The sequence below is a fragment of the Cyclospora cayetanensis genome, unplaced genomic scaffold, assembly GCF_002999335.1.
Source record: "Cyclospora cayetanensis isolate NF1_C8 unplaced genomic scaffold, CcayRef3 CcayRef3_contig_31, whole genome shotgun sequence".
Classification (NCBI taxonomy): Eukaryota; Apicomplexa; class Conoidasida; order Eucoccidiorida; family Eimeriidae; genus Cyclospora; species Cyclospora cayetanensis.
Genome location: NW_020312270.1, coordinates 72,091 through 96,367, shown reverse-complemented (window position 1 = coordinate 96,367; position 24,277 = coordinate 72,091). Strand labels below are relative to the sequence as shown.

Below are 24,277 nucleotides of genomic sequence, written 5' to 3'. Positions count from 1 at the left end.
GATCTCATGCTATCGATACTCAGCAGCAAATGGCGGCAGTTGTTCTCCTGTACCCCCCGGATATTACGCCAAACAATCTAATTATTCAATTCAGGCTGTAGGAACGAGCAAATAGCGCTCTCGATGTTTTAAGGAATATGATATAGGGCTGTTCATCCACCATGTAGTAATACATGCAGACTGCTCATGCATGCAGCAGGCCCCTAGGCTCCCTCCTAATTCGCATCAAATTTTCGTGTAGATCCTTTCTATTGTTTTGTTTCTCCATTCCCATCCATTCCGATCTTCAGTAAAGGGCATACTCTCCGCCTTTGTTCCACACTCGCTGCATGCGCCCCTCCGCGCGTTGCGGCTCTTGATAATCCCATCCTGCAGCCCCTTCTTGGCAGCACCACATCCTCGTAACTGTGTGCTTGCATGTATATATCTCCTTCAAAGGTTTTGGCCTGTGTCGTGATAGGTACGCGGTGCTAGCGAAGGAAGGATACTGCTGCGCCCGGGTTAATTTGCGATTTTGCTCCCTTCCCTCCCTCGTTTTAAATCGTTATTCAGACATCTCCTTCACTTTCGCTGATCCCTGCGCTCTCTACCAGTCCAGGACAAGTCCTCATAAAATGCGGGTTTGAGAGGCTCCCTGGCAGCAGGAGTAGCAGCGAAGACCACTGTTGGGTTAGGGGCAGCGTGAGCGGCTTTCGCACGCTTTGGAGCCGCTGCAGCTTCAGCTGCAGCGGGGTGGCAGCAGAAAGATGGAGGGCTACTCGAGTCAAGGAATTGCGGAGTACGGCCTAGGTATGGGCGAGGCCTCCCCAACAGGCCTTGCAGACGACAGCGATGTGCTGCAACCAGGGAGTCGGCTCCCGCAGGAGGAAGAAGACGCTCAGCAGCAGGAAATCGACTCAGAAGACACCTGGGCAGTAGTGGGATCTTTTTTCGAGGGCAAGGGGCTTGTCTCACAGCAAGTAGAGAGCTTCAATGACTTTGCAAGCTACAAGCTTCAGGAGATCATCGATGCTCATCCCCCCATCGAAATCAGGTGATGCAGATATTCTCGTGTATCTCTCTTCTTGTGTTGTATGTCTGACTAGCCTCTACTGTCTTCTTTTGGCGCCTCTATGTAGCCGCCTTTTTGTTTGATGGGATTTTCGTCATGTCGGTGGCCGCCGCTCGGCAGTCTTATTGCGACTACTGCATTTTGCGTGCAATCGGCTTTGCAGCCCTGTCATTTGATGGACTGTATGTGTTGTATACCTGTGCATGTCGATCGGTCGAAAGGCGCAGTATATTTCGCAGGCCGGCGTCTGGGTGCTCCAAGCCGGAGGCACCTGCATGATGACGGCCTGTGGGGGAGCACTGGGGTGAGGCCAGAGTATCCGCTGCAGGTTCCCATGAAAGCAGATATATTATATCTTCAGCTTACCCCTGCATTGCGGAGCTCTCTGTGTATGCCGCGGGCTAGGGGCTGCCAGTCGAATATTATTTCGGTGTCTGTACACCCGGCAAGCACGCTTGCGCATCGTCCCGTAATGGGGCTCGGCATGCGTTTGACGCCTCTTGGTGGTCGTGCGCCTGATGTAATGAGCTGTGCGTCGGGTTTTTCTTCATGCATGCATGCGTGTTATTGCTGTCGCCATCACCACGGTCTCCCGTCCTTGGGCTTGCTTCTGCTACAGGCCCTCTCCACAGTATCGGCCGGAGGAAGATGTTGAACTGGACGTTCGATATCGTCTGAAGTTTGGCCAGCTTTCGCTGAACCGCCCAGCAGCGCAGGAGAAGGAAGGCTTGCAGAAGAATCTGTGGCCGCAGGAGTCCAGGACTCGCAATCTTACGTACAGCAGTTCCCTCTTTGTTTCTATTGATCAAACGACGTACAAGATCGACCCAATCACCAATGAGGAGGTAAGCGAAGGAGCTTTTTCGTCTATCGACGTAGTGGGGGTGTTCATATTGCTTCGGGGTTGAACGCTTGCCGGCTTGCTACGGATACAAAAGATTCTCCGCACGCGAAAAGTCCGAGGGAGGCTGTGGCCAGCGTAGCGGGAGAAGGCCTTCTTTTGCTGGCCGCTTCCAGTGAACTGTTTTTTGACTTTTTTTAACGCTTTTGCCCTTGGGGCGCTTTACCTTCTTCCCACGTATGCCCTCTCCCCGCCGTATATTGGGTCGGGCTTCTGTAAGTGGCTTCTCAGATGGAGTCACGATGCCCTTCATCTCTGTGGCTCTGCGGCCACGCATGCCTTTCCTCCCTTTTGGGGCGAATTTGTCTGCGTCTTTGCGTTGTAGATCGTAGAGGAGCGTCACTCGTATGAGCGCGTCTGCTTGGGCCGGTTGCCCATCATGCTCAAGTCCTTTTATTGCTGGACGCATGACATCGCGGCCGAGCAGCTGCCGGATGTCGGAGAGTGCAGCTACGATCAGGGGGGCTACTTTATTATCAACGGCAGTGAAAAGGTCAGTCAGTCAGTCTGTCAGTCTGAGGGAGCAGAGGGGGAGCGGGGAGTGTGCAGGTGGCGGGCAGATGGAGCCAGAAGGCGAGATTTGTACTTTGCGAAGGAAGGACTTTGGCAGGCTTTTTACGCGCGACTCGTGCGTGGCTGCGCGTGTTCGAAATGAAAGTGGGAGAAGAGGGAGGGGGGTCGGTTGGGTTTGGGTTGCATGTTTTTTCCATCTTTTTGAGAATGGCGTTTGACGTTTGTGGTCTGTGGGAGCGGCTTTCGGGGGTGTTTAGAGCTCCAAGCAGCGTGCTTGAGTGCGTGTCCTTGATGCATGCGCAGGTCCTGGTGGCGCAGGAGCGCATGGCTTCGAACTTCGTCTACGTTTTCAAGAAGGCGCAGCCTTCGAAATTCTCGTGGGTAGCTGAGGTGAGGCTAAATTGGGGAGAAGAAGGCGTTTTGCCTTGGGGTTGTCTGTGGGGAAGAGGCTTGTAGACGACGTCACCACGCAAACAGCGAGGGCCGTCTGGCCGCACGAACTGCAGTACAGCCGCCGCCGTATGAGGTGTGACGCGCGTCTCTCCTCCATTGGGGTGCACGATCAGAGAACTTACATGATGGCACACTTTTAGGGAGGGCTGTTGCGCTTAACAGGTCCGAAGTCAGATGCAGGGCAACCAGGCAACAAGCGGGTTCGCAGTGAAGAAGCGGACCATGACGGGCGATACTGGGAGGGGGAAAGGATCGGGGCAGCTTGTCGCAGCCCTTCCATACATTCGGACCGACATTCCTATTGCCATTCTCTTCCGGGCACTTGGGTAGGGATAGCAGACCTCATTCTAGCCTGCGGCATAAGAAAACGGCTTTTTTCCCTAGAGAGCAGATCTTTAAGATATATATATATATATTCGCGCACCTTTTAGAGCGTAGTCACGTGCATTTTGTACGCTTTGGCCGCAGAAGGGGAGAAGGAAAGAAGGCCCCTGCTTCGGGCACGCGGCTCAAGTTGTGTGTTTGACTGTTTGTGTGGCTTGGTGCGGTGGGTTTGTGGGTGGTGCAGCTGCGTGAGCGACTTGGATATTCTTTTGCGGGTTGCCTACGATACGCGGGACGAGCAGCTATGTGCGCTCTTGAAGCCTTCGTTAGAAGAGGGTTTCGAGTTTCATACGCAGGAGGCGTGCCTGGATTTTATTGGCAAGAGGGGGCCAACGGTAGGGGCTCAGCGGGAGAGTCGCCTGCAGTACGCTCGCGAGCTGCTGCGAAAGGAAGTGCTGCCGCACGTGGGTACTGAGCCAGGGTGCGAAGGTAAAAAGGCGTATTTTGTAGGCTACATGGTACATCGGCTGCTGCTGGCAGAGCTTGGGAGGATCAACCAAGACGATAGGGATCACTTTGGGAAAAAGCGGCTAGACCTCAGCGGCCCGCTGATGGCTGCATCTTTCGGAACTCTTTTTAGAAAGCTTGTGAAGGATGTCACGCGGATTTTGCAAAGGCAGATCGACCACGGAAAGACATTTGACGTCGCCGGCGCCGTGCGGAGCGCCAGCCCTATTACACAGGGGCTGCAGTATCAGCTGGCCACGGGCAACTGGGGGCGTGATCGCGAGGGAAAAGTCGTGCGGACGGGAGTATCGCAGGTTCTGAACAGGCTGACATTTTCCTCGGCTCTTTCACACCTAAGGCGGCTCAACACACCCCTGGGCAGAGAAGGCAAAATGGCGAAGCCCAGGCAACTCCACAACACCCACTGGGGTATGATCTGCCCTGCCGAGACACCCGAGGGTCAAGCTGTTGGACTCGTGAAAAACCTGGCACTCATGGCAAAGATTTCCGTCGGCGCGCCAACCAAGGCGATCCGCGAATTCTTAGAAGTGAGCATACACTGGTCAGCATGCCTGTGAAGAGGGCATGCAGATCATCACGCCAAGCCGCGAATTTGCGACGCCACAGATCATGGTTGTTGCTGCACACCCTTCGGTAGTCCCCGCACACGCTTTGTTGCCACCTTTCAAGCATACACCCCACAACCGAATGCTGCCAGTGCAGTGATGAGTCCATTCGAGCACAGCGCCTTTGGCAGGCGGTGCTGTTCTTCAATCTGCTATCGGTCTCTTCTTCAATCTGCTATCGGTCTCTATGAACGCCCGTGTACCGTCATGCGGTAATACCAAGGGTTCTGGCTTCGATCTACCAAAACGTTCGCCTTCCGCCTCTTCTGTGTTGCCGCCAATGTCGCAGGACTGGGGTCTAGACGGGCTAGACGAGATTTCGCCTGAAAGTATCAAGGACCGCTGCAAAGTATTTATCAATGGAGACTGGGCAGGCTGCTTCGATGAGGCAGAGACACTCTGCCACACGCTCAAGGAGATCCGCAGGAAGGGCCATATCCGCAACGACACGTCAATCGTCAGAGACATCATTAACCGGGTTAGACGCACACTGCGGACCGTGAAATCGGGACGTATCGTCATGTAATTGAGTGGGATGTGCAAGCCACAGTAGTTTGATGGGCTGGATAAGGCTGCTGTGGCGTTGGGCATGATGCTACGGTTGCCCAAGTACTGCGCCCCTCTCTAGCCAGTAGCTGTACGAGCCTCGACTCCTGCCCTGCAGAATAGCTGCTTGTTTCGCGTTTTCATGGCGTATTGGATTCCTGCATTGGGCTATTGGCATGTATTTCTTTTCAGGAAGTCAAAATTTTCACGGATGCTGGAAGAGCCATGAGGCCTCTTTATGTCGTCGACAGCGTAAGCCGCACTCCACGCAAGGCCTTTTGCGTGTTTGTAGCAAAATAGGGAATTCGCGTTGAAAGCAAGGGTTTTGCATCTTCGGAAGGCGCTATTTGGTGCATTGCGGAGCGGAGGTTGTAATGTGCACCACCAAGTCTGATTCCTTCAAGAATTGTTTACCAATCTCATGTCTATTTTCCTGGAGGCGCATTAACAGTTCATCATCTACGGGGCTGTTCGCGTGGGTGCTGCTTTTCAGGACACTGGCCAGCTGCGAATTCGAAAGTCAGATGTGAACAAAGTGCGGGATATGGCTGGCGTTGCGGAGAGGGGCGCTGGCTGGAACTATCTGATGGCCAGCGGAGTGATTGAGTACATCGACTGTGAAGAAGAGGAAACGTCGATGGTAGCCATGTTTCATAAGGACTTAGTAGAGAGGGGAAAGTAAGTGGGGCAATGGAGCAGAGGACATACCCTCACGTTTGTCGCCTGCCGTCTGGGTGGAGGGAGAGAAAGAGAGATATCTAGGTCTGTGATAGGCCCAATTGGAGCCCATGTCTTTTGTTCTGTGCTTGGTATTGCTGCCAGTTTAGGGTATGACACTTGTTGGCATAAGTATTTGCGCGCGCTGCTTCTTGCATATCCATACGCCATGTTGCTTGACCAGCGGTAGAACGCACCGAGCTGAAGATGGTACCACCCATTTGATGCGAATCTGCAAACGCGCTTTGTTGAGAACCAGGATACTTAAGTGTCATAGCTCTCTACATCTCTCTTTCCTGCATTGGTATCTCTGCCCGTGTTTACCTCAGGTCTGTTCCGTACACGCATTGCGAAATCCACCCCTCATTAATCCTTGGAGTTTGTGCTTCTATCATCCCGTTTCCCGACCACAATCAGTCGCCGCGAAATGTGTATCAGAGCGCCATGGGGAAACAAGCCATGGGCGTGTATACAACAAATTTCAATCTTCGCCTTGACACCTTGGCGCACTTGCTATATTACCCCCAGAAGCCGCTCGTCTGCACGCGTGCAATGGAACACTTAAAGTTCAGGGAACTCCCAGCGGGCATCAATACCATCGTTGCAATTCTCTGCTACTCGGGGTACAACCAGGAAGACTCCCTTATCATGAATCGCAGCAGCATTGACAGAGGCATCTTCCGCAGCCTTTTCTGCCGTACTTACTGTGCCGAAGAGAAACAGCAGGGATCTCTCGTGGTGGAGGGATTTGAACAGCCAAATCCAGAAACTACCTCGGGCATGAAGCGTGGAGACTACTCCAAACTTGACACGGATGGCCTTGTCGAACCAGGATCTAGGGTTTTAGGTGACGATGTCATAATCGGGAAAGTAAGCTCTTATGTTTCTGCCTTCACTAACAAGACTAATGAGCAAATAGAAGGAACCACCTCAGGAGATATCAAAAGACATGCTTCTTAGGAGGGGGGGAAACCGGGCTTGCTGTGCGCCTAACATGTGGCAATGCAGCTTCCTACATAGTAGTATTTCTTCCGTCCTAGTTATTTCAGCAATTTTCTTCGTTGCTCAAGACAATGATTATTTCCGTGAAACCCGTAGTCATTAACGTCTCTTAGAGTTGCGAGCATTTGTGGGGCGGCTCTTATTGTGGGTGTTTGTCATCTATGTGGCGTCGACTCGTTAATTTACCTTCATCTATGGATTTTATGACCACTATCGCTAGTTGCATTTCTTTTCAAAGCCCAGTCTTCATTCCTATCACAATTCCATCGCCTTCTCTGTTGTTCCTTTCTGTGGGCGTCGCTTTCTGTTTTCCAGTGCATGGATTTTCTGTGTCCTTTTGTCTCAGACATCCCCCAATTTCGACGATCTAGACCCTTTGGCACCGCCTGGAGCGGAGGCCCTCCTGTCGAAAACCAAAAAGGACTGCTCTCTTTGCTTAAGGTCTTCGGAAAGCGGTCCGTCCTCATTAGCTTCATTCGAAAGCTACCATCCGGCATTGCATCTTCCTAATGTAGAGTGGCTTTTCCCCTGTTGTCTACGCTATTCTCTGCACACCCTTAGGCCTTCGTTTATACAGGTGTATCTTTTGATCCGTTTGAATAATCTTCCATACCTTTCCCCTTGCGCCGATGCCTGTTCTGGTCATCCTCCTCGCATTTTTCCTCTATTGAAGTTCATGTGTGTCCTTCGTCTGCAAGCCTTTCGACGTCTTTGCAATGAGTTTCTTTGTTATTTTTGTTTGCTCACATTTCTAGTGTACTCTTTGTGCAAAATGTATGGATTCTGCGTGTGGAATCGATGATACGGCGTGGGCGTGCCAGTGTGCGTGTCAGTCCACATATGATTCGTTTACGCGGTATTCCCTTGTGTGCCATAATAGGTGTGGTCGACACTGTCATGCTGAGCGTCAACTCCAAGGGTTCGCGCTTCGTAAAGGTGAAAGTGAGAAGCGTCCGCATCCCGCAGACAGGCGACAAATTTGCGAGTCGCCACGGACAGAAAGGCACCATCGGTATCGCGTACAGGCAAGAAGATATGCCGTTTACAGAGGTGCGTTCCGTTGGCTTCCTACTGGGCTCAAATTCCTTATTCCGTTCATTGCACCTCGTTGCCCTTATTCCCGGTGTTTTGTCTTCTTAAACCACAAAAGAAGCACCTACAGAAGGCAGCGGCGACCTGTGCTTGGCATGGCACCCTGCGCACAACCGTGGTTTGGCCCTCCTTGCCCTCTTGTGTGTTTAATGGAGATTTTGACTTGTCGGCGCAATTTGGGGCTCTGCAGGACGGCGTTGTTCCCGATTTGCTCATGAACCCCCACGCCGTTCCCTCCCGCATGACTATTGGTCACCTTGTCGAGTGCCTGTTGGGGAAAACGGCGGCAATTATCGGGGGGGAGGGGGATGCCACGCCTTTCAACGATGTAAGCGGTAGCACTGAGGCGATTCGTGCTGTTCGTGTGAATAAAACTCCTAGGGAGGAAAGGCAGGGGAAAAGGCTAGGGCACTACTTTGTATTGGGGCTGCATGCATAATTTGTTGGGGGTAATTTTTGGAAGTGATGAAGTCCGTATAAACATACTAAAACATAGTTTGGCCGGTCACACGGTGGATGCCCATGGTGTATCCAACGATGTTGTGTTTTACATTATTAGAGAACACTTTATCAGGCTGTGTATATATTTTATGAGGAAATGTAGCATAATTTTTAATAGTATCACACACTCACTTTTGTGTTTGGGATTTCATGTTCTTCCTCTCGCGCTTGCCCCTGCCAAATGTTCAATTTGCACCCTCCCCACCTTTTTGAGCTTCTAAATTTACATGTGCCTGGAGCTTGATAACGTAGCAATTGTAGTACATCACGTAATTCTCGAGTTGTTCTTATTCTTACGGACTTCTATGTTTGCTGCAGTACACCGTCACATGGATTGCTGGCGAGTTGCACCGCCTGGGTTTCGAGCGCCACGGGAATGAGCGACTATACCACGGTCACACGGGCCTTCATATGCCCTCCTTAGTATTCATTGGACCGACATATTACCAGAGACTGAAGCACATGGTGGATGATAAAATACACGCAAGGGCACGGGGACCCGTGGCAGCACTGACACGGCAGCCCATGGAAGGAAAAAGCAGAGAGGGTGGCCTCCGATTTGGCGAAATGGAGCGCGACTGCATGATATCCCACGGCGCGGCGCGAATGTTGAAGGAGAGGCTCTTTGATCAAAGCGATGCGTACAGAATCCACTGCTGCGATGTATGCGGCACAATGTGCGTTGCAGACCTGCAGCGGCTTGCCTTTGAGTGCAAGCTCTGCGGGAACAGCAACAAAATATCTCAAGTGTACATCCCGTACGCTTGCAAGCTCCTCTTGCAGGAGCTCATCGCTATGTGCATATACCCCAAACTGGTTTTGCAGGTGGCGTGAGAGCAACGGACAGAATACGCCATCATTTTTACCTGTCCCCCAGATGTGATAGAATGCCGTGATTTTCTAGATCTATGCGTATTCCTTATTATCAATCTCTGCATATACCTAATGTAGGGCTATGGCACCCATAGATATAGGTGTACGCTTGTCTAATTAATTTGTATTAATATCACTCATGTGCCCTGGTACCTGACGGCGTACGAAATTGAGCTACAGCACAGTGGCAGGCCCGGAGTGGCATCGTTGCTACAAAAATGGAGAGCCCGACTAAGAGAACCTATATTGTTTTATAAGAGTATAAGTAGCACCCGGAGTGCCTTTACAAGATTTGTACAATTGCATTTAGGCATTAGGGGAGAACATACTGTGCGCAAAGGTACATCTACCTGACGGAACTCCCCGTCTTCTAAGAGGAAGCGCCTGATCAAGATGTTGCTAACCAGACGGTGAAGCTTGAGCAGCATGATGCACTTTCTGACCCAACTCTCGACATACGAATTCTTTTTCGGCTGCAGTTACAACATGCCTTAGTGACGACATTGGCAGTCGTTGCGCATGGAGCAAGGTGACAGTACGGCTTATGGCTAAGCGATGGTAAAGTGGAGAGGAGATGAAAAACAAGATAGCGTGCAGGTAAAGGTGAAAGAAGGCACAGAGGATCCCTCTGCTACAGGCCCACAAGTGCCGGCCATACAAAGTCAATAGCAGCATTTATTTCTTCGGGGCTTTTGCACCCTAAAACGAGAATCTTCCCCGTTCTAAAAATAAGGCAGGTTGGACCTTTCGCCCGTGCTGCCCGCCTACCCCTTAACTCCCTGCCCTCGCCTTCTGCGTCGAAAGCAAACAACTCGCCAGCTGCGGAAAGAGCACACAAAGTGAGAGGCAAAGAAGTCCGTCAGTCAAGCACATTAGAGCGCCGGCCTGATGGCAAAGGCTGTCGCCCTTCCAGATGAGAACAGAGAAAGTGAATCCAGCAATAAACCCAACGGAATACTCAAGCAGAACAGCAGGTAGTATAAGTATAGCCCACACAGGGTCGATGCTCTAGCTCTCACCGAGATCCTCCGCCGCATCATTCCCATTTCCACTACTTTTCTGAGATGCTGAATAACCTTGAACATTTGGGATTCTCACGGCCACACCGTCCCGTGTGTCTATTGCCAGCGCCCTGAGCTGCGGATGGTCTAGAATGGCTCTGACATTAGGCCGATAGGAACCACCCAAGTCCACACGGCACACAAGTTGTAGGACTGTAGCGGAGTGAGGGTTGAACTCTACCTCCTGCCGGCAGAGGTATTTAGCCTGTAGCTCATGTTCAGACCCTTGTAAGCACTCCGTCTGGGCAGAAACAGACAGATAGTGAATGAAAATTCAAGGCGGCTGTGGTTGTTGCGGTATGGTTGTAAACAAAAACTATTAAGGTTATATATACGAAACACCCCATATAAAAGATTGAGGACCAGTCAGCAATTACCCCCTTCTCGACTTTCTTCCCTCTCTTTCTGCCGATGTCGCGGTTGTTCGATCTCCTTACGTGTTTTGTGGGCTTCCACCAAATTCTATATTTTACTTTGTACGCCACTCTAAAGGCCTGCCACAGAGCTTGCTCTTTCGTGATTCCCCCCATGATAAAGAGTATTCCAGTGGGAGAGAGAAGTGCCGTACAAGCTGGGCGCTGCATCCTGAACACCACGGGTTGGGACGGGCAAGCCCCTAATTCGGACCTCGGCAGACTCCTCGCAATCAACAGCAACTCAGGGCGAGAGAACCCTCTCGGGCAGATTTTCACGCTGAGCCACAAGTTGGTTATGAAGGCAGAAGGGTTCAGCTGGCCACTGAGAGGCAGGGGAATCGGTTTGGGGGGTAACGCGAGGGCTACAGGCCCTGCTTCCCCGCTGGCAGGCGGTACAGGAACTAGTACGCTCATTTTAAGATAGCTGTATCCATAATTCTGTAAGGCTGTGTTAAAATGAGAGAACGGAGGTGGCAAATGAAGTATTTTCGTGGCGATCCACTGAAATCGTGCGCCGTGCCAACATTGCAGAAGAGGCTGCCATATAGCACATGGACATATTAATTCCGAGAAAAGTGAGTTTTGAGCTCAATATTTTGTGGGGTCGAACTTAGAGGTAGGCGCAAATGGTGGGTAATCGCCGCAGGGTAATTCGCGAGTCGATATCACAGTTGTGCAGTTCGACTGTTGGCACTTTCAAAAAAGACGAGTGGCTTGTAGTGGCCGTCAGATACTGAACGTAAATACAATCAGAGCCCCTAAATACTGTTTTTGTTTAAATTTTTTGCTATTCCCCTGGCAGAGGGGCTACCACAGAGAGAAGCGTAATGGCGCTGGGCCGACTGAGCATTGCCTGGGGCTTTTATGCTGCCCTAAGGTTTGAAGCTTCGCTGTCTTCCTCTATTATCGGACAAAGTACTACTTCAGTCCATATAATTGTATTCCCTTGGCATTTAAGGCACTTGATCAAGAACTTGTAGGCCGGAGATGATACCATGTGTGTGCCTAGCGGTAGCTTCTCGAGGGCCAACCGGCAGATTTATGTGCGGGACATATGCCCGGTCAAAAAGCGGGCTAGCCCACTCAAGAGTGATCAAACCTCGTCCTTCTAATTCTAAGTGAACACTATTAGGCTAGTTCTATTTCCTGCTTAATAGTAAAGCGTCCGTCTATTCTTGTTAGAGGTGTACAATGCTTGAATGTGGGTGTTCATATGGAGAAACTTTTAGCCTTAATTTCTCTAAACCACTTAATATAAAGCTAAGTAACGTCTTCATAAAAGAGCCTACATCTCCTGGTGTTGCTTAGGATACCGCCTAGGGCGAGAGAACCACCAACAGGACTGTCTGCTGCACCCTCATAATTCCAACCTACATGGTGATTTGCACATAGCAGCGATTGAGCACGGGCAAACACCACTGATTCTCGTCGATTATGCCTAGCACCACTCTGTAATAAATAGTACTTTCAAACAGCCAAAGTCAAATAGTCCATTTTGTACTACATTTTAAAGTAGTAGTGGAAAGCGCTCAAGTAGAGTTTTGGCCCTCTGCAAGAAGAGCATCAGACGACAAATCATTTACTGCATTTCTGCAGTAGAATATTCAAGTTAACATGACACTTCTTTCCTTCTTCCTGCCCTTCTGTCAGTTCCTGGGTTGCAGCTCCCGTCCGAATAACCGTCAGAATCTCGTGCTCCTAAAAGCAGTATCAATACGGACACCAGCATTGGGCACACACAGTAATCGCGCGGCAACCTAAGCATGAGCAAGGTATTGGTGTTGGGGGGGTTTGCGTCTACGAACCGGTTGCATTCCAATCTAGCCTATGTCATAGCTAATTTGTTCTCAGATCTATTGCTAAATTTTGTTTTGAGATACTGATCAAGTCGCTCCACTAAATATATCCAAGGGCCTTGTAGGCAATACTGCGTACAGTGAGCAGGCCAGAAAGCTTTTCTTTTAGAAAGTCAACGTCAATAAGGTCCCCTGACTCAGCCTGCAGCAGCGATGGAAGCGCAAATTCCACGAGCGCATTCTTCTGTGCCACAAATAGCTCAGCAGTGTGTAGTGCCACTATTGTGTCTTGGAACTGCAGTAAGAAGCAGAAGAGGGCAATGTGCATGAAGCATTTCTGGTTGAAGATCAGATTATTGCGGCAAGCTGCTAAATCGTCAGGTGTATTTCTAGGCCTGGAATTCGATGTCCAAAGACCAGTAATGTTTCGAATATATGCTTGGCTAGCCGCCAACAAGATTTTTTGATTCAAGGAAAAGGAAATCAAGCGGATGAGCTGGATTAAAAAGAAGGAAACACACACTCGCCTTTATTTTGTTCAGTTGTTCTGCTGCTTTGGCGCATACTTCGCGCGCATTCGCAAACGGGTATCTTTCAGCATGCCTCTCCATGCTCTGAGTATTATACGCAAAGGGAGTGCAGCGCATCTAACTGCCGAGAGCACTTGGATTATGACCTAATGTACATACGTTCTTATTCCTATTTGCGCTACTCGATGTTACCCAGTCGAGCTGATCGTGAGCCCTTAAACATCTATGGAGAGAGGGCATCAAGGCTGGCTACTGTGAAGTATGCATCCAGAGTTATCAGGCGCCAGAGTTCACTTCGCTTGAGGCCTTGCGCTGAATATTGCAATCTGTAGGTGGCCGGCTGTGTTCATTACCTGTAGTGTACGCTCATCGGCCTCAGTAATCCTGAACTTGTACCCATTAAGAATGACTTCAGCCCCCACAAAGAAGTCGCAAGCAGAGCAATTCCTTCCAGTCAAGGGATTTGGAAGAGAATTGGCTTCCAAGAATTTCCCTCCAGCCTGATTTACGGCAACAGCAAAAGAGCGTTTTCTGCTGCTCTTTTAGTAAAAGGCTTCTTTTCACCACTCTCGTGCATGAATTTAAAGCCTTAATATTGGCAACAAGCACATAGACAGCAGTTATCAGCAGTATTCCCCTAGTTTTGGCGCGATGGACCTGCGTTGGGGTTTTACGACTGCAAATGTTTGATTTGGGGATCGGGGAGTGCTGTGAGCGCGTACATGTCCTGAATTGCGTTTTGCGTATTCAAAGACGGTTATTTTGTCAGTTAAATGCCGAATGGATATCCTGAACTCTCTGTCCTTGTCCTCCTCGAAATTGCTCACAAGTATTGCCTGTAAGGCAGCAGCCAGATTCACAGAAAGGAGAGGACTCACACAGATTAAGTGATGCAAGCATGGCAGAACACATTCTTTTGCGGGGGGGCAGACGCAAACTTCAGTCGGTCTGGCTTAATGTCTACGGAAAGTGCAGAAAGAGAGGGATCTACCAGCCATTGTTTACCGCGCTTAGGAGGGTTGGTTAGGTGCGAAAGGCCTAAGAGCGACCAGCGAACAGCTTGCCTTGAAGTTAAGAGTGATGTCGTCTCCAAATAACAGCTCCCGTTCTCTCGGGTGCGGCCGCTTAGGGGTCTACCAGTTCAAGATGCGGGAACCCACGTAAACGCAGAAAAAGGGTGTTCACACTAAGACCAAGTTGTGCATCATCTAGAGGCTTCTCCTCTGCTAGATGTTTTACATACAGGTTTGTGAGCATGTAGAATCAATTGCCTTGACTAGTGCTTTCTTGCATTGTCACTTATTTGGCTATACATATAACAAACTATGCCAGAATTTCACACATGGAAGCAGGCCAGCGAAATATGTGCAGGTAAAAGCTAACATTGCAGAGAAGCCTATTCATCGAAAATTGCTGATAAGTTTGATACTAGTGTTGCGATCAGTGTGAATCAAAATCGATATAGCCAGATGTATCCCAGGCCCTAGTTTCCACCGTGCGTAACCATCTATCAAACCAGGCGTAGCGCAGCTCGTATCCCTTGTTGTCCTCGTTGCAGTGCGTTTCTGCTGGTGTCGTGTTCTGTTTCCTTATTGTCAGGTGAACCTATAAAAACTGTCTCCTTTTTAATCTTGGTCAAACAACCCGACGTTACTATTACTGAAGAGAAGATATGCCGAAGTTGTACTCCTCTTCGCTCAATTACATTTAAACCCGCAATCAGAGCAGACTTACGCCAGCAAGCCCTTAAACTTGTGGGACTCCATCTAGTATGAAAAATTTACTAATGTGCGTTTTCCTTCTTGTGTTTTACAGTGCACAGCGTACTATTCGGAGGCAAGACTGAATTGTGTCTTCGTCTGTTCCAATCCCTAGGGAATGACATGGCCAGTTGATTGGAGGCTCTTCCTGCACTCAGCCTTGAGCCAATAATATCTCCTCCGGTACTCTTTCGCTGCATTTGCAGTGTTCTTCCCATTCTACTGCAATGCTTCTGATGAGTATTATTAGTTTCTAGGCGACCAGACATGCGGCAGAAGTAATCCAGTTAGCAAGATAGCTGTGGAGGCAAGAACCCGCGGTATCTCTTGGTTGTTGCAGGCAGTTCGAATACTAATTTCAAAAGGCAGATAATCATGAAAATCCTTACGAATTTCTCGTCTTCAATTGTTTCTTTGCTTTGCTCAATGCTTAGGAACTCCCGGTAGAACTGGCGGGTGAATTCGTCGCAGTCGTACAAATGAAAGGAGCGCCCATACACCTCAATATTTTTTCCTACAATTAGGTCTTCCGGCCTGAAGACAAGCATAGGCGTTTAGCTACATTCTTTTTTGGGGCTGAGCGAAATGGCACTGTGGTGAACACGGCAGAGCGCACATGGAAAAGGACGACAATTGTCAAAATGACAAACCTACTGACGCAAGCGCGAATATACGAACCACTTAAAACGAAAGCATACTGGGAAAACTGATATCAGCAACGAAATTACGGTTGTCGCCTTTAGGTGCTCTTTGTTGAGCTTATTGTGTTTTTAATTTACTCCGTTCTTACACGTAGCAGTCGCTCCTTCTGTGTTTGTAATCAGACCACGTGGGCTCCTGGAGTGTCTTCGGCAGTCTCCCTCTCCTGCAGAAAGCGTAACCTTTTCAAGCTGATGCCATATATGCGCAACTAGAGCGTGATGGTTGCATTTGAGTCAAAGCGCCAAAGCACAAAGCGGCACTGTAAGTGCCTTCGAAGATGTCACATACTCGTGTACTCCAGCAAATGTAGCACCCACAGGAGACGCTTTCCAATTTGAGCATTGTTCAGGCTGTGGAGGCAAAGGTTAAAATTTTTTATTATGAGGGTTTCCTTGGATAGAAGTAAAGGTCAACTGTAATAGTGTAATGGGGCATAATGCAGGCACCTGAGAAAAGTTGCATATGAAGCGCAGCCGGAGTTCTTGATGGGTTTGACTTTTATTTCCGCCGTATCATCTACACGATAAAGCAGCAACATCTTTCCAAAATTCAAATCCTACACACTAATTTTTCAGCAGAAAATTTTTGCACAGGGTATTCCCGGAGGCTTTAGGCACCCGAATAACACTATGAAAGCGCCCTGCGTTTGGCTGGCCGCCAGTGTTTCACTTTGCAGTGCATTTGGACCGTTTGAAAGCAAAGCCACCATGGCAACGCATATTGAATGAGGAATAAGTAAACAGACCGCTGAGAAAGTAGTGGAGGTCGTAATAGGTCCGGCAGCCGAAGTTTTCTTGGTTATCCCAGTAACAACTAAACACCAGCACGTAACTGCACGTCCAAAAACCAGGGGCACTCTGCGTATTGTTATGAGCCCTCAACGATGCATCTAAAAGCATTTTATAATTGCTGAACGTTTTATCCGTAGCTTTGAATGCTAGCAGAATAAAGCTGGAGAAATTTTGCTGGCGTCTGGAATCTGCGGCAGCCTGCTTTGTAAGTCTCCTGACCGGTCGTTCTGAAGATACTGGAGGAGGCTCTTATTATTGCAGCTGCTTCCAAGAGAGGCCTCTGCAAGTGCACGTGCTGGTTTGATCTTGATTTGGAGTGTGGCAGGACGGCTCGTGGTGTTGCGTCGACTCATGACAGCCGAACGAAAGAATGGGTCATCAGGAAGCAGCTCTGCCTCCCCAACATCATGCCCTTGGCCAAGATCCACACAAACAGAGCTCTACCGCTGTTCTCAATGTATTTGAGTTACAAGGTATAGCTAGTGAAATGATCAAGAGTTCAGAGAGCATGGGAAATGCGGCAGCTATGCATTTGCCCATGTAGTACAGATGTCGTCCCATTCTCAGTTAAAGGCCTTACAACGACCAAGGCTCAGGGCAAAAAGCCAGTACGCCTCTCTGTCACCCAATCGAGCCTTCAAACGTGGGAACTTATCATCTTCAGGTGCGAGTTTACCCCTATAATGGGAAATCTTAGGTCAAGGAGACCCGAGACCGGTTGCTATCTGACAGCACATCACTTTCTAGTGCACGCTGGTTGGGTTATTGGAGCCTTGGAGGGAATTCTCAATTACCTGCGTTGAAGCAAAACCACCTTGTAAATTCGTCACACTCTACGACCCTGAAAACTCTGCCGTATAATTCAAGATCAGCCCCAAGCTGCAGGCGCATAATCCCACACTTTAGGATGCAGCCGTTGGCAGCATACCTGCGAACACTTACTATGAGTGAAAACCGGGTTTTGAAACTATTTACAAACCCTAATGTCCGTAAAGGTAATAAATCCGCTTCCATCTGCCCGCGGCATTTTATGCCTCTTCAAAAAGTATCCCTGGCGCATTGAACCGTTGTCTGTTGTAGCTTCAAAGACGCTTAAAGTTCCATCCGATAGATGAAGGGAAATAATGCAATATCGCCTCCGGCTGTTTTCAGTAGCAGTTCCCGGAAGGGGCTCTTGAAAGAACGCATAGAACCGTAGAGCTTGCCGGTCATGCTTCAGCCAGGCTGGTTCTTGGCTTGGCCTAACAATTTACCACCATAGTATGTTGTCGGAATCAAGTTTGTGAGCCAGTGGAGGTACTTTTTTTGTACAATCAAACACTCTCGCTACCAAAAGGCAGATGTGGATCTGCATTGCGCGATACTAAATAGGCTGAGGTACCGGTAAGATAGCGCTGCGGCTTCTTTTGCCGCTCTCCGCTCGTCATGTGTAAGGTGGGGTGCTTGGCAGTTCCCGTGTTGCGCTTGCTTGAACGAGGCCAATTCCTACACAGAATGGCAAAAAGAAGCGCTTTTTGGCTCGCAGACTGCGCGATAAACGATTCCAGCTCGAATCACGGCTGCGTGATTGTAGGGAGTGAAATGCACGGCAACGCCCCCCAAGGTGGTTCCGTGGATTAATATCTGCGATCAGAAGGGTTAGCAAGAGATACCTCTTCACTGAGCTTAAAAGAGGGAGCTTTCTGTCTGTCTTGCCGCCCCGAAATCGAGAAGGAAAGCGTCTGCTTTTTGAAATGGGTTTCGCGTGCACACTGATCCAGTTGCAGTTGTTGCTGTTTAATGATAAATGGTTCACACAAGGAGAGTTGCTGCTGCCCAGCAAAGACTAGCGGCCTCTGAAGTTCCATTATTTTTGCGTATGCTGTTGATATCTTCTCTAACTCGCTTAAACTGCACCTCGATTGCTGCGCGCCGCGGTAAGGTCACTTCACGAATGCCCCTAAGCATTAGCGGTGTGAACCTCTAAGACTATCACTCCATTGGAAGAGCCTTAAGCTGTCTTTAAAGGTGTATTCCTTGAAGTAGAAGCTGTGATTTCTGTTTCCCGATGGTAGGTTTAGCAAACTTTGGGCCGCAGCAGCTTCATCCCTGGGGGTCCTCGCTGGCCATGGCTCTACGTGGTACATTCTGATACTCTCTACAGTGTTTCTTGAAGGCTTTATTGACTTTGCATGACTGAGAAAGCTGGCGTTTTTGGCTGTAAATCTAAGTCCTAGAGATTACGCTGCGCAGGGCTGCGGCCGACTTCACGGAAGCGCACGAGCCACTCTTGCTGTCGTTTGGCAAATTGCAACCACTGGCATCAACTCAGAGCACTAACTAGCAAAACGAAACTACTCTATCTCTTTGCGCTATCAAACGTACCTGAAACCTAGCGGTGTTTTTCGTCGACTAGCAGTGGCACTCTACTCACGGTACCAGATACTCTCACCTGCACGAGTGCAGGCAAAATTCGGAAAAACTAGCTACAAATTTGGTTTATTTCTTATAAGAGCACTAAGGTCTTTTTCTCATTTAGAAATTCTGAATAGCACAAGTTAGCGAAGTCTCGCGAAGAGCGATCACTGTGCCACAGTTCGTGATTTACCATAGGCCCAACAATGGGTGTACTTGTATCTGTGCAGATACAGGAAAGAAAAAGTGCGAGTAGCCTATAGTCGGCGCAATATGGAAGGCCTGATCTCTGCTTGGGGGTATTCTTTGAGCGTTTTATAACGAGAGGATGTTTAGAGCCTCTAAGGTAATGTGTGCAGTGGTAAGTGTCCAACATCTTGATAAAACGTCCAATGCATGAGGCGCATCCTACGCTTAGGAACATGTGGGACCATGAGCATGCCAGGCTGTATTTGCAAATTTTATGTAGCCGTATCCATCGATGCCTACAGGGTAGTGCAGGGCAGAACAATGTGCTCGCTGCCACACCAATTCGCTGAAAATCCGAAATTCTTTTTGGCGACAAATTTGACCCAGCAGGGTCAAAACATGACTACATATTGTTTGGAATACTTTGTTAAACTACTAAAACTGGGTACCAGTTTCTTCCACCGCAGTCCTGGATGAGTTTGTGCAACAAATGTGTGCTCACAATATCCCACCTTCAATGCAGTGCCCATCTACGACCCCTATTCATTAATTTTATCCACGCCAGCAACAATGAACCTCTCTCAGGCACCAAAAAAGCAAAAGAATTAATTTAATCCCTGTCGTGAGCCGTAAATGTTATCCTGTTCACATGACAAAGGAAATTCTGGTGGGTAGACAGTAGCTTAATATGCAAGTAAAAATTGCACTTGGTGCTAGATCTGGGTGCATAGCTTTTTTCCCGGCTTTACAAGGCCCCCATGGGTGGACTGTGACTCCCCTGTACATCAACTGGTGCGCCGGGTACCGCCTGGATTCTTCTGCGGAAGGGTACTATGATGTTCATTTCCAGACACTTAAGCTTCTGCGCCCTGGGAAATGGTCCCTTCCCTCTCGAAACGCTCTGTGCCACGTTTTTGATGGCAAACCAATGAGTGACACTGGGCATTCGCGGTGGCACGTGGGCCAGCGCAATCAGTAGCCTGTGAGGGATCCATAGTCAAGCGGCCAGAGCAGCTGCTCTCCACTTCTTCCAAAGGGCCAGCTGTTACGCCGATGCAATCGTATTTATGATGAAGTAGGTTTTGGCTGCCGTCTTCCAGATTGGCAATCTGTCTAGTATGCGTGTTCCTCTGTGCTACTGTTTCATCTTGAATACTAGCCACCACGGGCGGCCCGAATTGTTGTTCGAGTAATTTCGCCGCAGAGATCACTTCTTCTTCAGATGCTGTTCGGGAGGATACCAGAATGTTGAAGTGCTGTCGCATCAAACGGGCCACCTCTGCGTCTGTGAATTCATGTTTCGCGTTGTGTTGTGGTTCGGAAATTGGAGGTGGTGTGGGCACAGCGCCCATGGATCGAGGCAAACGACTCCTACTCAACAGATTCTGGAGCACCAAGTGCAGCTTGCAGCCGAAGAAGAGCTTGCGATACCCTCTGTATGATGCTTGATGCTGACTGATCGCCTCAGAGGGCGAAGCACACGGCTGCGACAAATTGTAGGCCAAGTCTAGGCCATAAGACCCATCAAGGGACATGCCACAGTCCCCTACCATCTGAGAGGATACTTTGCTCTGAGGATCTGCCATTTGGTTTTGTAAAAGTTCCATGCGTAGCTCTCGGGGTGGCTATGTCGGCGGGACTGCTTGGGCAATCCGCCACACGGTACGCCGACTAGAACCACCCCTTAAGCCGTTCGCCGCAGATTCCACCTACAGTTGCTCATTTATTTCTCACTTTCGATCGTACTTAAGCCCCGAGAGCTGAAAGCGTGAAGCCAAGCGGGGAAGAGAACAGAGAAGTGCATGGGCAAGAGAGGAGAGCCGAATAGACTTAACTCTGGCAGCACTGACCTTGAGGCCTTGCAAAAGCTTCATACATCGTCTGTCTCATTGCTATTTCGGACATTCTAAAGAAATGATGAATTTGAATGTTTCCTTGACATGAACCATTGCATACAAAAGGGCCGCAGGATGAATCCTTTATTAGTTGGCCATACTTCTGCGACTATTGTACCTTATGCCATGAGGTAAACAGAACAATGTTATTTCAGAATATTTCGAATTCCCCTGAGCACGTTCGACCATTTATTCCCGCCGCTCGATGGGGCCTTCGTGGGGGCCCCATTGACTCAGCACATGCTTGATGCATGAAAATCGCGAAGTGTTGTGAGTTTATGCCAAAAGAACCCACCTTCAATTCTTTTTGGCGCTTTTTGGCCGCTGTAAGGATAAGGAAAAGGCCGTTCCACTACCTGATCGCACTTATTTTCTCTCCATCGAAGGATGTCCAGAGTATGTATTCCGTCTAGCGGTACTTCGTTTTACACAAATAGTACGGCACGCGTCTTTGGGTGTCCATTTGTGATTGAGGCCGGCCCGCGCTCCTGGGAGGCAGCTGCTGCCGCTCAAAGAGGCGAAGAAGACTGCTCCTCCTGCTACTTCGCCGCTCTTCCTAATGATGCCGTCGGCGACTTCAGCCAGGGCAGCAATCTCTAAAGCTGTCGCTGATGCTGTGCCCTGTGGAGCGAGCGTCTGCCAGGGCCTGGTGCAGGCCCAATCCTCTCAGCCCTCATGGGCTTGGTGTAAAACTCTGCCTGCTGGTCTCCCAGCTTCCTCTCCAGCATCTTTCCTCACCAAGGCTGCTGATGCACTACCAGGATCACAGTCCGATGATTCAAGGACACTTTGGCCGAAATCCCGTATCGGTCCTGCCCTCACTAATCGGTTGCACTGGGGTAGCGTGCTACATATCGCGCATTCGACTACGATTGCAGCGAGCAATCAGAAAAACACCGCTCGCCCTCTGGGTCCCAAACACGCCTCTGAACACGAGCACGAAGGGTCACTGGATAATGAGGAGCTCCTAGAGGCCGTGGACGCGGTTAGGAGAAGTGCAGACTCCGGCTCTCTCTATTTACTTGAATCTGTAAGCTGAGAGATATTGCCTAAGTGGAGCGTTACACTGTTCTAGCCAAAACCTTAATTTCTCATAGGATGCGTCCAATCTCAATCTGGTTTGCATGCAGCGACTCTCTAGGGTGCTGCCAGAGCATCCCGATGCTGCCACTATTAGGGAGCTCATAAGGAAGATGGAGCAGCTCAAGCAAGAGAAAGCCCGTGTATGTTTCATGATGATGCAGCAAACAATGCAACCACTGCCCTCTGCATAAGCAATTGCTCTCCCCTGGCCTCCTTGTGGCTTCCGTCAAGCTGGGCATCAAGCACGATTCTCCGCAGTGCGTTGTCGTTTCGCACAGCTCGCCATGTTCCGGCACCAAACTCCCAAGGAAATACGAAGCGAATATTTGCAAATGATGCTGACAGGACTATTCACTGGACTGGCTGCAGCAATCCATCCAATATTCTTCATCGTACGCAAAAAAACTAATGACCCATGTTCCGGCTTTCCTGTCTTACACGCAAGTAAAGCACAACAATGTGAATTGACTGGATACCTACCCTTTTACATCATTCTCCCTGCTACGTGTCTTTTGCGGTGGTCGTCTCAGGGCAGTGTATGCGGTCTCGTTCGAATGCGCCGTTCTAGGGTAGCTGAGGTGGACCGTGATTGTGAGAATGGGCTAAGGGGACAATCACAGATCCTCATAGTGGGCACTTGTAGACTTTACACTCTTTTGATGGCATGTTTGCTGTGTGTGGCGGATCGTGCATGGATTCAGCTGGAACCAAGAAGGTGGAAGAGATTAACCGGGAGATAAAAGAGATACGGGCCGATTTGAATTCCCTTCTCGATGGAATATCTGACATGGTAAGATGCTACTTTTCCTCGAGAATAGCTGTATCGCAGAGCTAGTAGCATTACAATGGCTAGCTTTGAAATCTTTAGCGTACTGTAGCAAACAAATTATCTGTCTCATGCATTGTGTCTGAACTTCCTCGTGTCCTAAGGTGAAGGCAGACCGAAGCTGACGACCATCTGCGTACCACTGAATGCAGATGAGCAAATTCTTCGCTGGCTAAACCCTACTGGACGCCTTAAAGTCTTTTCTGTTGTACAGATACCCATCAGTTGCTGGTATTTTAGCCTGGTGTTGGCCAAGGTTTGTTTCACTTGCACCTTTGCGCATGTGTTAGCGATACAACAGCCAGCGTACCGAAGCCTGTTTTTTGAATGACAAATATTGTGTCAATGAATGATCGCTCAATATCAGTTTAGGCAAAATTATAGTGTGCAAACATTATCTGATTTTTCCATAAAATCGTGTACCGTTGTCCACCGCACTGTGTACATACAGTTTTCCTGAGCTTTTAAGTCACCAAAGCTACGTTAGAATTGTGGTTATGAAAAGTCATTGTCCAACATACTACTAGAGGTTATATGTCTAAGTGATTCTACTGCGAGCAGTGCTTTCTCTTCCCAGTGGAGGCGTTCACTATGCCCGAGAGATTGCCGCCATGTGCAATAGGCAAGCAAACACACCCATCGTAACACACGGTTTCTAATAATTCCCCATTTATATTCACCAGCTTCTTCTGTTAGACATGGTGTGCGTGGGTGCACGAGGCCTTCCACACAGAGCGGTACAAAAGATGCGACGGAAAAGAATGATATCGAACCTCGGAACGACAGTTACGGCAAACAAGGGGAGGATGTGCCTTCCCCGGATGGTCTATGCAGGAAGCAGGATGCCTATCTATGCGGTAGGATGCGTGAGCCAAAAATAAAAAATCGCCACTTGACGGAAGAGCTGTAGACAGCAAAGACATTGCCAACTTTTTGAGCGTTATTGCTGCATTAGTAAGGGAGCTCGAATGCAGCAACGATAATATTCAGCAACATGTTTCTAAGATGCGAGGTGAACTTAACTGCAATGCGTGTCTGCAAAGACATAATACAGCCTAATTTGCTTCAGCACATACGGCTTCACTTGAACGAGCTCTGCGCCTCGAGGACCTGTGGATGCGCAGCTACCCCGTTGAGTGTGTTGTAGCTGTCGGCGTGCTATTGGTACTCGGTTGCCTTTACTCTTCTATGATGTGCTGAGCCACGGATGCACAGAGTCTCTGATTTGACATTGGATCTCCTATGCAATTGATGAGTTCATGAAATTGTGAAGAGTACATCCTGCATTCAGAGCGCGGCCTCTGGACACCCGTTGAGAATGAAACGGGCCAGGCTGCACAAACACTTAATTTTACATTGATTACATGTAAATAAGAATTACTACACAGCTGACTACAGGGTTTCCCCACATCTTGTATAGTACATACTCTAAAGTAGTATCGGCATGATACAAGAAAAAGCAATGTTTTGTGCTTGTTCGGTGGATGCTATGTGCACCTGGCTCTGAATGCGTGGAGTGCTTAGAGCGTGCAGTTACGGTCGTTGTAGCTCTCCCTTTAGCCCCATGTCGGTAACTGTGAGGATTGCTTCCAAGGGAGAGAGGGAGCCTTTTGAGAGGGAATACGCAATAACTTTCTACCACTTTATATTATGTCTCGAGGTAGGGGCCTCCCGACAAATATTTAAAAAAGCGAAGCTTTTCCGAGTTTGTTCCAAAATACTCCGCTT

At 49.1% G+C, this 24,277-nt stretch overlaps 5 protein-coding genes across 5 annotated transcripts; 2 read left to right on the top strand and 3 right to left on the bottom strand.

Annotated features, from left to right (window-relative positions):
• The first annotated feature begins 746 nt into the window (after positions 1-746).
• On the top strand, positions 747-9,067 carry LOC34617975 (DNA-directed RNA polymerase II subunit 2). Its single transcript, XM_026333830.1, has 14 exons — positions 747-1,033; positions 1,671-1,896; positions 2,278-2,445; positions 2,769-2,855; positions 3,081-3,244; positions 3,487-4,297; positions 4,665-4,853; positions 5,114-5,173; positions 5,415-5,599; positions 5,968-6,508; positions 6,987-7,095; positions 7,521-7,690; positions 7,923-8,060; positions 8,552-9,067. The coding sequence occupies exons 1-14, from the start codon at positions 747-749 to the stop codon at positions 9,065-9,067; spliced, it is 3,651 nt and encodes a 1,216-aa protein (XP_026189615.1).
• A 670-nt stretch (positions 9,068-9,737) lies between these two features.
• Positions 9,738-10,997, bottom strand: LOC34617974. The gene is made up of 3 exons (XM_026333832.1): positions 10,605-10,997; positions 10,126-10,408; positions 9,738-9,925 (listed from the first exon to the last, which is right to left on the bottom strand). The coding sequence occupies exons 1-3, from the start codon at positions 10,995-10,997 to the stop codon at positions 9,738-9,740; spliced, it is 864 nt and encodes a 287-aa protein (XP_026189617.1).
• Positions 10,998-11,843: 846 nt separating this feature from the next.
• LOC34617973 (EF-hand domain-containing protein 1) lies at positions 11,844-17,053 on the bottom strand. Its single transcript, XM_026333844.1, has 13 exons — positions 16,957-17,053; positions 16,382-16,574; positions 16,117-16,202; positions 15,818-15,887; positions 15,460-15,534; positions 15,059-15,203; positions 14,737-14,817; positions 13,974-14,042; positions 13,632-13,745; positions 13,263-13,409; positions 12,519-12,581; positions 12,198-12,281; positions 11,844-12,032 (listed from the first exon to the last, which is right to left on the bottom strand). The coding sequence occupies exons 1-13, from the start codon at positions 17,051-17,053 to the stop codon at positions 11,844-11,846; spliced, it is 1,413 nt and encodes a 470-aa protein (XP_026189629.1).
• Positions 17,054-19,599: 2,546 nt separating this feature from the next.
• On the bottom strand, positions 19,600-20,331 carry LOC34617972. The gene has a single exon (XM_022731317.1). It carries the CDS (start codon positions 20,329-20,331, stop codon positions 19,600-19,602), a length of 732 nt encoding a protein of 243 aa, XP_022587918.1.
• An 871-nt stretch (positions 20,332-21,202) lies between these two features.
• On the top strand, positions 21,203-23,608 carry LOC34617971. The gene is made up of 7 exons (XM_026333843.1): positions 21,203-21,670; positions 21,771-21,863; positions 22,002-22,115; positions 22,254-22,314; positions 22,425-22,513; positions 23,172-23,406; positions 23,460-23,608. Exons 1-7 carry the CDS (start codon positions 21,203-21,205, stop codon positions 23,606-23,608), a joined length of 1,209 nt encoding a protein of 402 aa, XP_026189628.1.
• The last annotated feature ends 669 nt before the right edge of the window (positions 23,609-24,277 follow it).

Bases quoted from the DNA above. Each gene is read 5' to 3' on its own strand.
- LOC34617975 (XM_026333830.1), top strand. From the start codon at position 747: ATGGAGGGCTACTCGAGTCAAGGAATTGCGGAGTACGGCCTAGGTATG. The intron at 7,691-7,922 runs GTGCGTTCCGTT...GGGGCTCTGCAG, and splicing joins AAGATATGCCGTTTACAGAG to GACGGCGTTGTTCCCGATTT. The intron at 8,061-8,551 runs GTAAGCGGTAGC...TGTTTGCTGCAG, and splicing joins ATGCCACGCCTTTCAACGAT to TACACCGTCACATGGATTGC.
- LOC34617974 (XM_026333832.1), bottom strand. From the start codon at position 10,997: ATGAGCGTACTAGTTCCTGTACCGCCTGCCAGCGGGGAAGCAGGGCCT. The intron at 10,409-10,604 runs GTAAGGAGATCG...GTTTCTGCCCAG, and splicing joins GGTGGAAGCCCACAAAACAC to ACGGAGTGCTTACAAGGGTC. The intron at 9,926-10,125 runs GTGAGAGCTAGA...CTCTTTCCGCAG, and splicing joins TGATGCGGCGGAGGATCTCG to CTGGCGAGTTGTTTGCTTTC.
- LOC34617973 (XM_026333844.1), bottom strand. From the start codon at position 17,053: ATGCGCCTGCAGCTTGGGGCTGATCTTGAATTATACGGCAGAGTTTTC. The intron at 16,203-16,381 runs GTCAGGAGACTT...TTGGACGTGCAG, and splicing joins CAGTATCTTCAGAACGACCG to TTACGTGCTGGTGTTTAGTT. The intron at 13,746-13,973 runs GCAAGCTGTTCG...GCTGCCTTACAG, and splicing joins ACATCACTCTTAACTTCAAG to GCAATACTTGTGAGCAATTT.
- LOC34617972 (XM_022731317.1), bottom strand. From the start codon at position 20,331: ATGGCAGATCCTCAGAGCAAAGTATCCTCTCAGATGGTAGGGGACTGT.
- LOC34617971 (XM_026333843.1), top strand. From the start codon at position 21,203: ATGCCGTCGGCGACTTCAGCCAGGGCAGCAATCTCTAAAGCTGTCGCT. The intron at 22,315-22,424 runs GTGAGAATGGGC...GCATGGATTCAG, and splicing joins AGCTGAGGTGGACCGTGATT to CTGGAACCAAGAAGGTGGAA. The intron at 22,514-23,171 runs GTAAGATGCTAC...CATGTGCAATAG, and splicing joins TCGATGGAATATCTGACATG to GCAAGCAAACACACCCATCG.